The 12,165-nt window shown below is 38.3% G+C and overlaps 1 protein-coding gene across 1 annotated transcript in view; it reads left to right on the forward strand.

The window, feature by feature from the left end:
- RASSF6 (Ras association domain family member 6) overlaps nt 1-12,165 on the forward strand; it is a 73,267-nt gene that overhangs the window by 11,985 nt on the left and 49,117 nt on the right. The window contains exon 2 of the mRNA XM_044680050.1: nt 3,859-3,946. Within this exon, the coding sequence (XP_044535985.1) occupies nt 3,882-3,946 (65 nt within the window). The 5' untranslated portion in view covers nt 3,859-3,881. The remainder of the gene's footprint in view (nt 1-3,858; nt 3,947-12,165) is intronic.

Below are 12,165 nucleotides of genomic sequence, written 5' to 3' on the forward strand. Positions count from 1 at the left end.
GTGTGAAGACAAAGCTGAAAAGGGGCGGGGCTAACAATGGCAAGCAATAAGGAAGCCCAGAAGAAAAAGATTACCAAGAGAAACTCTGGAACACTCAACAACTTCTACACAGAGAAAATCCAGACAACAGAGGAGGGAAAACAAAAATCCAAACCTCCCCAAAAAAATGAAAGCTGGTCACAAGCTATCGAAGAGTTCAAAAATGAAATGTTGAGGAAGATGGAAGAAATCTGGCAAGAAAATAACAGTTTAAAAGGCAGAATTTCGCAATTGGAAAGTGAGGCAAGTCAACTGAAGACCAGAAATGACCAGATTGAAAAGGAAAACCAAAAGACTATAGCCGAAAACCAAAAGATTATAGCCGAAAACCAGTCCTTAAAGGCTAGAATTGAACAATTAGAAACCAATGATCTCTCAAGACAACAAGAACAAATAAAACAAAGTCAAAAGACTGATAAAATAGAAGGAAACATGAAATATCTCAATGAGAAAGTGACAGACCAAGAAAACCGGTCGAGAAGAGACAATTTGAGAATCATTGGTCTTCCAGAAAAGGCAGAAATTAATAGAAATTTGGACTCCATACTTAAAGAAATTATTCAGCAAAATTGCCCTGAAGTTCTACAACAAGAGGGCAATATAGACATTGAAAGGATCCATAGATCACCTTCAACACTGGACCCAGAAAAGTCAACACCCAGGAATATAATAGCGAAATTGAAGAGCTTTCAAGTAAAAGAAAAAATATTACAAGAAGCCAGAAAGAGACAATCCAAATATCAAGGAGCACCAATAAGGATCACCCAGGATCTGGCAGCCTCCACACTAAAAGAGGCTTGGAATACAATATTCAGAAAGGCAAGAGAGCTGGGCCTTCAGCCACGAATCAACTACCCAGCGAAACTGACTATATACTTCCAAGGGAAAGTATGGGCATTCAACAAAATTGAAGATTTCCAAGGTTTTGCACAAAAGAGACCAGGACTAAATGGAAAGTTTGATACCCAACCACAAAAATCAAGAGAAACATGAAAAGGTAAATAAGAAACAGAGTGAAAAGAAAGAAAACTCATAATCTTTTAAACTTGACTCTTTAAGGGAGTAAATATGATCTAATTATCTGTATTACTAGGTGGAGAAATGCTATGTATAATTCTCTGTAGTGAACTCTATTCACTATTATAATATTCACTATTATAGCAACCAGAAGAATAATTCATAGGGAGAGGATAGGATACTAAATGGTCTAAGATGACATGGGAGGAAAGAGGAGGGGAATAGTAGGGGACACCAAGAAAAATCTGAGTAAATAAGAAAAATAGGATATTCTATTACACACAAAGAGGGCATGGGAAGGGGAGGGGATAAATACTACCATAAGAAGGAGAGGAAGAGAGCATTAAGAGGTAATAATCAAATCTTACTCTCAGTGTAATCAACCTGGAGAGGGAAGAGTAGCTTTATTATCCATTCAGATAAAAAACTCTATCTAACCCTACTGAGAAAGTCAGAAGGGTTAAACCAAAGGGAGCAGGGGAGTGGGGAGGTCAAAAAAGGGAGGGGAGAAGAAGGTGAAGGGAATTCATTAGGTTCTTTAAAAAACCAAAAGAGGGGAATAACAAGGGAGGGGGCAGAAAGGGAAGTCAATCAAGGGAGGGGGATAAGGGCAAGACAGTGTATGATAAACCCAAAGAGCCCAACTTTTGGGACATGAATCAACTATTTGACAAAAACTGCTGGGAAATATGGAAAACATGGAAAACAATATGGGAAAGATTAGGTTTAGATCAACATCTTACACCCTACACCAAGATAAATTCAGAATGGGTGAATGACCTGAATATAAAGAGGGAAACTATAAATAAGCTAAGTGAACACAAAATAGTATACCTATCAGATCTCTGGGAAAGGAAAGATTTTAAAACCAAGCAAGAGTTAGAGAAAATTACAAAATGTAAATTAAATGGTTTTGATTATATCAAGCTAAAAAGCTTTTGTACAAACAAAAACAATGTAGTCAAAATCAGAAGGGAAACAAACAAATTGGGAAAAAATCTTTATAACAAAAAACCCTGACAGGGGTCTAATTACTCAAATATACAAGGAGTTAAATCAATTGTATTAAAAATCAAGCCACTCCCCAATTGAAAAATGGGCAAGAGACATGAATAGGCAATTCTCAAGTAAAGAAATCAAAAGTATCAATAAGCACATGAGAAAGTGTTCTAAATCTCTAATAATTAGAGAAATGCAAATCAAAACAACTCTCAGGTACCACCTCACACCTAGCAGATTGGCTAAAATGAAAGAAGGGGAGAGTAATGAATGCTGGAGGGGATGTGGCAAAATTGGGACATTAATACATTGCTGGTGGAGTTTTGAAATAATCCAGCCATTCTGGCTGGCAATTTGGAATTATGCTCAAAGGGCTATAAAAGAATGCCTGCCCTTTGATCCAGCCATACCATTGTTGGGTTTGTACCCCAAAGAGATCATAGATAAACAGACTTGTACAAAAATATTTATAGCTGCACTTTTTGTGGTGGCAAAGAACTGGAAAAGGATGGTTTGCCCTTCAGTTGGGGAATGGCTGAACAAATTGTGGTATATGCTGGTGATGGAATACTATTGTATTCCTAAAAGGAATAATAAACTGGAGGAGTTCCAGGTGAACTGGAGAGACCTCCAGGAACTGATGCAGAGTGAAAGGAGCAGAGCCAGAAGAACATTGTACACAGAGACTGATATACTATGGTAAAATCGAATGTAATGGACTTCTGTACCAGCAGCAATGCAATGACACAAGATAGCTCTGAGGGATTTATGGTAAAGAACGCTACCCACATTCAGAGGAAGATCTGCAGGAGAGGAAACATAGAAGATAATCAATTGTTTGAATGCATGGGATGAGGCAGACATGATTGGGGATGTAGACTCGAAATGACCACACCAATGCAACTAACAACAATATGGAAATGGGCCCTAAACAAGGACACATGACAAAACCAGTGGAAATGTGCAATCGGCCATGGGTGGGGGGAATGTGGGGGGTGAAGGGGAAAGTAGGGGTATGAAGTATGTAAACAGGTTAAAAATGAATATTAATAAATGTTTAAAAAAAAGTTTAAAGACTAGAAAGGTAGGAAGGAGACAGGTTGTAAAAAGGGCTTTAAAAGCCAAATAGAGGTGCCTTAAGAAGTGAAGAACAAGATAATCACAAAAAGACATGGAAAGACTTCTATGAAGAGATGCAAAGTGAACTGAACAGAACCAGGAGACCTTCGTACATAGTAACAGCAATAAAATACAATGATCAACTGTGAGTGACTTAACTCATCAGCAATGCAAGATCCAAGACAACTCTAAGAGACCTATAATGAAAAGGCTTATCTACCTAAATAGATTCAGGCAAATGCCTGAATGCAGACTGAAGCATGCCATTCTTCACTTTATTTTCTCCAAGAATTTTTTTCACAAGTGTAAGCAATATGTGTCTTCTTGTATAATATGGTGAACATGGAAATATAAATTAAATGACAAAACATATACAAAAAAAAAGTCAGCAGTGCAGAGAAATGGGGGTTGGTGGGATTGCCCCCAAGAATACCTAAAAGCTTACACTTTATCCCACGTCACAAAATTTCTCTCAAAAAAATAGCAACAAAGTATCTGGATCAAAACATTTTGATGGAATATATTCATTGAACTAGAAACATCTGTCCCCATTTTAGTATATGAATTCCCATTAAACCATACCAGATATTTCTTTTCCTAATTTTTGCCAACTTATAGATATAGCTGAGATGGACCATCCAAAACAAACATTGAACTTAATTTCTTTTTTTAATGTCATTTCAGCCAGTCTGAATGAGTGGAGAAAAATGACCACCAATCCTCACCAGGACCCTACTCTGATATTCATCAGTGAGAAGAAATTCATTACGAGGTAACTACAATTTTACACAATACTCCACTTGAGGATGATTGTATGACCTGCCATTTGCAGCTAATATAATAGAAAGAACATTGGTTTGGAGGCAACTCTAGCAGTGATGGTAGATTTCTGCTACTGTAAACTGTGTTGGTGAACATGATTGTTTCCCCCTCTTATACACACGGTACACTTCCTTGTGTGGGCTGGGCTACTCTTAGATATTTGTATACTCTTGAGCCATTTCCTTCACCTTCCCTCTGGGAAGGGTTTTTTTCTTTCAAACCAGACTAAGAAAAAATGGGAAGGAAAATTACCAAGCCAGCTAGTTATAATCCCTCCCATCCCACCCCACTTCTACCCTTGGGCAAACTAGCTTGCTGAATCATTGTCTAGATAGATCTTGGTGAATGTTTTTCATTCTCCACCCTAGGAAGTTATAAAAATGAATCGATAATTCTCATTTATGATTTCTGAGCTTCAAGACAGAAGAGTGCTCTGGCAAGATAGTAAGGTTTTATCTTTATCTTTTCTCTCCTGATTTGCACTGTTGCTGACCTCTGCTATATCTGGACAGTGACACACACAAATAAGATTAGCTAGCTTAAAAAGACAAAGTGAACCAAAAGTTAATAAATTTTAAGTAGAAACAAGTCTTTCAAGGAATAAAGACTACCCTGAGGAACATATAAGGTTCCTTTCCTCTTCAAAGTGAAAGTCAGTCACTCAACAAGCATTTATTAAACTCCTTTAAAGTGCCAGGTACAGCTAGGGGTGCAGGGAAGACATAAGGGCAGATCTGGCCTCAGACACTAGTTTTGTAAACCTGAGCAAGTCACTTAACTTGGTTTCCTAATTTGTCTTGGTTTCCTCATCTGTAAAATGAGTTGGAGAAGAAAATGGCAAACCCCTCCAGTATCTTTGCCAAGAAAACCCCAAAAGGTGGCACATAGTGTCAGACATGACTGAAAAATTACTAAACAACAAAAAAATGCTAAGCATAGTAGGCTACATATAGTAAACATCTGTTGATGGTATTTCTTTTAAGGCAGCTAGGTGTTTCAGTGCATAGATTTCTGGGGAAGGAATTAGGGAGATCTGAGTTCAAATCCACCCTCAAACACTGTGTCACCTTGAACAACTCATTTAGCCCTGTTTGCCTCATCTGTAAAATGAAATGGAGAGGGAAATGGCAAACCACTCTAATGTCTTTGCCTAGAAAATCCCAACTGGGGTCAGGTCACAACTGAAACTACCAAACAACAACTAAAAAGTCCCAGGCAATGTGCTGAGTGCTAAAGATGCAAAAAAAAAAAAAAAAACAACCAAAAAAAAAAAAACAACCAAAGTCTCTGCTCTAAAGGAACTCACACTCTAGGGAGAGGAAGAGTGAGGGGAGTTGGGAGAGATAATAAACATTGCTCCTACATAACTCTGTCACACAGCCTTAGCCTCTCAGTGTCTCAGCACCTTTTAGTTGCTTTCCCCAGAAGCTTCTCAGATCCAGGTGTGGCTACTTTTCCTCCAGCTTTCCCCAACATACCCCTAATGCTTCTTTTTCTCTGCTGTGCCTTCAACTGTCAGGCTTAGGATAAGAAAGGATGAAAAAGATGGAAGAACTTTCAAAGTTCAGCCCCCATCTGGGGCAAGATGGGGGAACAACCCTTGGAGATTGAGTAAGGGGAGCCTGGAGTGATTTCTGCCTGAACTATTGGGAATCCTAAGAACTATATGAGCCAACGAAAGTTCTAGGTATAGATCTAATACTAATTCAGTGCATAGAATTAGCCTTAAATCAGATTTAGAATGAACTTTAATGTTTAACCCTAAGTCCTGTCATCAGCTTTCTGAGCCCAAGATTCTTCATCTGTCAAATGAGAGATTCTCTTTCTCTCCAAAAAGAAAGTTAGTCACTCAGCAAGCTTTTATTAAGCTCCCACTATTTGTCAGGCATTGTGTTAAGCAATGAGAATACATTGTTGCTGCTGTTGTTCAGTTGTTGCAGTTAAATCCAACCCTTCAAAACCTTATTTGGAGTTTTCTTGGCAAAGATACTAGAGTGATTTTTCGTTTCCTTCTCCAGCTCATTTGACAGATGAGGAAACTGAGGTAAACAGGGCTGAGTGACTTAGGAGGTCACAAGCTAATGGGAGAGAGATAGATGAGATTCTGTGATTCTATGAATTCTGATACTTTTAACTCTCAAAAGCAGCATGAAGCAAAGGAAATGAAGACTCTCAGATCACCATAGTACATTCCCCACAAAAGATATATTCCAGATGTTGAACACAGGCTTCCATTTCCTGTTCCTGCCTCGATACTTATGAGACTTGGCCAGGCATTCACATAATATAAAGTTATTGCCAAAATTCACTGATCTTTCTTGGAAATTTACGCCTCCCTGTAAGACTAGCATCAGGATAACTGAAATGATTCAAACCTGACAGGTTGAACTCAGAAGGTTTTTTCCAGGCATCCTTGACCTTGAGTTCTATTCTGTAAATATACATTATACCACCTACTATTTTCAAGGAATTAAGCAAATGTGAAAGAAACAAAGACAAAAAAAAATTATCCCTTCCCTCAAAGAACTTACTTTATAAGGGTAAATAAGATAGCTAAGTAGATAAGTAAATACAAGTTAATTTGAGAGGGGAAATCCTAGACATGTTGATTTCCTTATAGGGAGTGGAAGTATCAGGAAAGGCTTCTGGAAGAAGGTGACACCTGAGAGGATTATTTGAGGAAGCAAAAGATCCTAAATTATGGAGGTGAGGAGGGACTATAATCCCAGCATAGGACATTCAGCCTATATACAAGTGAACAGATTAGAGATTAAACATTGAGTTTGGGGAAGCAAACAGGCCAGTCCTATTGCAAAATGGAATACATAAACAGAATTGATCTGAAATAGATCTGGAAATTGAAAGATTTTAAATGCTAGCCTTTGATAATGTTGAGTAGTTGCAATTGTATCCAGCTCTTAATAGTCCCATTTGGGGTTTTCTTGACTGATTCTATAGACATTTGCCATTTTCTTCTCCAGTTCATTTTACTGATGAGGAAACTGAGGCAAAAAGGGTTAAGTGACTTACTTAGAATCACAGGGCTAGTACATGTCTAAGGCTGGATTTGAACTCAGGTATTCTCAACTCCTGAGCCAACACTCTCTATCCACCAGCTGCCAACCTTAGGAGTTTATATTTTATTCCAGAAGTAATAAGAGAACTACTCTCATTTTTGAATCTGTGCTCTCAGAACAAAAAGGAGGCTATCACAATAGTCCAAGTGATCTGTCTTTGTAAGTAGTGAGGAGGAAGTAGATATGAAAACAAAAACAGAAAAATATGGATAGATGGGATTTGAAGGAAAATAATAATTCCTATTTTGAACATGGTGAACTTCAGATGGCTTTGGTGATGACCAAATTTTTTAAAAAGTATATATAGAACAAGCAGCTTGTAATATGGGCTCACCATTCATGAGAAATATTTATTAGATTTGGCTACATATCTGGAAGTCATCTGGATAGCAATATGTACAGATGGGAAATGAGGTCATTGAATGAGGATAAAGAGAAAAAGACTAAAAGAAAAGACGGGACCTTTGAAACACCTATGATTAAGGGTGAGACAAAGATGATAATTAAGAAAGGAAGACTAAGAGACTGAGAAGGTGCAGTCTAGGAGAAAAATCAGGAAAGAACAGTGTCAAAAAAGTAGAAGAATCAACACAGGGTAGTTAATGCTCATGGCCACTTACTGTTCAATAAACCCTAAAATCCAAGCTTTTGGAGAAGGAAGTCACAATTTGAACAAAACTGCTAGGAAAACTGGAAAACAGTATGGCAGAAACTAGGCATATACAAACATCTCACACTACATACCAGGACAAAGTCAAAATGGATACTTGATGTGGAAATAAAAGATGGCACCCTAAACAAATTAGGGGAACATGGAAAAGTTTACCCATCAGACTTATGCATATGGGAAGAATGTATAACCAAACAAGACATAGAGAACATTACCAAAAAATGAAATGGCTAATTTTGATTACATTAAATTGGAAATATTTTGCACAAACAAAACCAATACAACCAAGATTATAATGGAAATAGCAAATCTGAGCGGGGGGCAGGCCTCATTTCTCAAATATATAGAGAACATATTCAAATTTATAAGAATACAAAGCATTGCCAAATTGAAAAATGGTCAAAAGATATGAACAGGCAATTCTCAGAGGAATTAATCTAAACTATAGTCATATGGAAAATTGTTCCAAATCACTATTAGAAAAATACAAATTAAAACAACTCTGAGAAACCTCACACCTATTAGCTTGGCTAACACGAACAAAAAAAGGAAAATGATAAATGTTGGAGGAGATGTGGAAAAATCAGGACACTGTTGGTGGAACTGTGAACTGATACAGCCATTCTGAAAAGCAATATAGAACCAGGCTCAAAGGGCCATAAAACTATGACCCAGCAGCCATACTATAATTGGGTCTATATCACAAAGAGACCAGAGAAAAGGGGAAAGGACCTGCCTGTACCAAATATTTTTAGTCGCTCTTTTTGTAGTGGCAAAGAATTGGAAACTGAGGGATTGTCTATCACTAGGAAAATGGATAAAGAAATTATGGTATAGAGTTGAAATGGAATACTATTGAGCCATAAGAAATGAGGAACAGAATGAATACAGAAAAACCTGGAAAGAGTCATACAAAGTGATGCAAAGTAAAGTGAGGAAAGCTAGGAGAACCATGTATACAGGAATAGAAATATACAGTGATCAACTGTGAAGGACAAAAGCATTATCAGTAAAGCAAGTCCTCAGGATACCACAAAAGACACATGATCAAAAAGACTATCCACAGCTAAGGAAGGAACTGTTAGAGGGATTATAAATCAAAGCATGCTATCTCCCACTTTATTTCCTTCATGAGCTTCTTATTGTATTGTGATATATATCCTCTATCATGATATGAACAATATAGAAATATATATTGCATGAAAGCACTGAGACTTGGGGAGTAGAAGGAAGGGAAGGAAGGAGAAAATATGGATCCTAAAATTTCCTAAAAAAAATAATTCTCAAAATTTGGTTCTACTGAATAAATAATTAATTTTTAAAATTAATTGTTTTTGGAAGGATGGGGTCAGTTGGTCAAAAATGTAAAAACTCAAGAGGTCGAGAAGGGTAAAGAATGAGATTTAGCAGTTCAGAAATTGCTGGTAGCCTTAGAGAATGCGTTTTCAATGGAATGTTCCAAATTAAGTCCAGATGTCTAGAGACTGGAAAGTAAACGGGAAGTGAAGAAGTAAATACAACAAATTTAGACAGTTTTCTTTCCAAGAATTTAATTACAAATGCTACTATAGATATAGGACATCATTTAAAAGGAATGATCCTCAGCAAGGAAGGTCCAGTTGAAACTAGATAAAAATTTGTATATCAAAGGACACTTTAAGGCTGCTGACTTTGGAGTATAGTTACTAATGGCTTTCCAGAATTATGGGAACAATTCTATTTCACTACTCAAGATCTGCAAAGAAAATTGACCCAATTTGGCCTTCCTACCTTTCCAGTCTCCTTACCCTTGGTAATGAGCCAAAGTTTCATAAGATTCAGCAACACTAGTCTTCTTACTTTCCTCTCTCATGACTCTCCATCTTCTAACTCTGTTTTTTTCATCCCTGGCCAGGAATGTTCTTTCTTCTCAATTCTTCCTCTGGAATTTCCTGACTTCCTTCAATATTCACTTAAATACTACTTACTGTAACAGGTTTTTCCCAAGTAAGAAGTGTAAGAAGATAAAGTAGTGATAGGGACAGCTAGGTGGTATGGTAGATAGAGAGCTGAATCTGGAGTCAGGAAGATATTCTCTTGAAATCAAATCTGGCCTCAGATATTTCCTAGCTGTGTGACCCTGGGCAACTCACTTAAGCCTCAGTTTCCTCATCTGTAAAATAAACTGGAGAAGGAAATGGCAAAACCACTCCAGGATCTCTGCCATGAAAACCCTAAATGGGATTACAAAGAGTCAGACAGGACCTAACTAAATTTCCACAAAAAGAAGATAAGAGCCTGCCCCAAGCTGGTGACAGTGTCAAAAGACAAAGGGGATTCATGGAAGATATATAGACAGACCCTACAATTGGAGGCAGCAGCATGCTTAAGCCAGCTCCAGAGAGCCAACTGTTAAATATTCAGTATGAGTTTTTACACTTCAGAAATTATCAAACATTAGAAATCAGAGCTTGGATTTATTGTGTTCTTGATTGTCTGGACTTAAGAAAGTAATGGGGAAAATGTTAATAAGGAAAATTAAGCTTAAAAGTGTGTAGTGTTATATGCTTTCCCCTTCGAGGGCTTGTTAAACATTTACCAGCACACCCCTAGGTATTGGGGGTAGGAGAAGAGGTTTAGTGAGATAGAAGATTTAAGAATGACACCTATATTGAGAGCCAAGTGTGTAAATGTAATTAGCTCTAGCTCATTCATAGTCAAAACTCTACTTACCCGAAATGATGTCATCCCCACCTCCCTTCGTGGGGAGGGGAGATGAGTTACCCACACGTGACAAGTAACAAATCAAGAACAAGGGACGGCCCTTTGGGCAGTCCAAATCAGTGTAGAGGCTGCCATTTGTCCGCTTGAATTAGAGGTGGACCCACGGGAAGTGAGGAGAGACACTATCTCTTTAAGTATATTGGTTACTTCTGGTTGAGGCAGTTCCCACTTTGAACTTGGTGCTGAAGGTTCTCGACTGAGACCTCAGGCAACTTCTACTCTGAATTGTCACCTGGGTAAGTTAGGCTGACTTCCTTGGCCTACCTTGGCGTTTTCCAGACTCTACCTTAAGTAGGCTTCTTGCCTCTCTGATTGCTAAGGCCTTGTGGTGTGTAATTTAGTTTAATTAGCCTTTTAACCTTCTCTCTCTGTCCAGGCCTCTGTAGGCCTGGACTAGCCTCTCCCTCTCTCTTTATTTCCCTACCTTTTACCTTCCTAATTGTAAATAAACTACCTTAAAAACGATCCTGACTTGGGTCTATTTTAATTATGGAATCAATCTGAATTATTGATTCCTGGCGGCCACACCTTAAATATATATCTATAAAATATCTAAAATCTCCCTCTTACACAAGATGCCTGGGAGGATGATGATACTCTCCACAGTAACAAGGGTATTGTCATCCTTCATCATAGACGAGACTTTATAGGTCATTGAGTGTGACCACCTTATTTTTAAATGAGAGGTTATATGACTTGTCCAGAGTCACACAGCTAGTGTCTAAGATTGATGAGTTTAGTTTGGTGGGGCTGTTTTTTTCTTTCCTCTTTTTTATTATTCTCCCTCTCCCTCTCTCTCTCTCCTCCTCCTTCTTTCCCTCTCTTCTTCCCTCCCCTCCCACCCTCATCTCTGTCTGTCTCTGTTAGAGGAAGAGAAAGGGATATATTCAGAAAAAAAATGTGATGTTAAAACAAAAGAAATCAATGAAAACTGAAAAAGTTTAAGAAATGATCCTGAAGCAATGGATACAGTCAGTTGCTCTTATTTTCCACTTGCCAGTTTTAAGACTACTGTTGTTTAGAATCCTGCCTTCTGTCCCAGGGGTTACTTCTCCCAAGGTATCAGAGCCAGAAATGGAGGCAGAAAGATGTCTTTTTTACTCCTTTGGTTGCAGGGCAAAGGCTGAAAGGTAAGCAATGTAAAACACTTTTTATGGTACACACCTAATCTCTCCCCAAGATCCCCAAAATAAAGAGAGTGTAGAGTCAGTTTCCCCAAACAGAAGCAGGTCATTTTTCCCTTTGAGAATCTGCTTTGTCTTTCTTTACACCTTGGAACTCAATGCCAACCCCAGTAAAGCTACTGAAGAAAGAGAGGTCCCTGTGCCCCCCTCCCCCCAGGCATTTTGGCCTTCACTGCCTAGATTCAATTAAGGGGATATAATGAAATTCAGGTGAAAGGGCATGATTTCAGAGACTGAAGCTCTCTTTTACTGAAACCAGTGAACAAGGCTACCTGTTACTGGGAGCCCCAATTTCATACAAAGGCCCACTCAGAGAATGCTTCTGTCTTGGCTTTGGACTAGGGAGTACTTGTGTTTGCCCTGGATACCTGGTGGCTTCTGTAATGTTCACTTGGCCAAAGGTTAGAGGTGTGAATGCTTCCTAATAAGAAAATTCTGCCTGGGGAGGATCAGGGGCAAGAAAGAAACCCGCCAC

This window comes from Gracilinanus agilis, chromosome 6, assembly GCF_016433145.1.
Source record: "Gracilinanus agilis isolate LMUSP501 chromosome 6, AgileGrace, whole genome shotgun sequence".
Taxonomy (NCBI): domain Eukaryota; kingdom Metazoa; phylum Chordata; class Mammalia; order Didelphimorphia; family Didelphidae; genus Gracilinanus; species Gracilinanus agilis.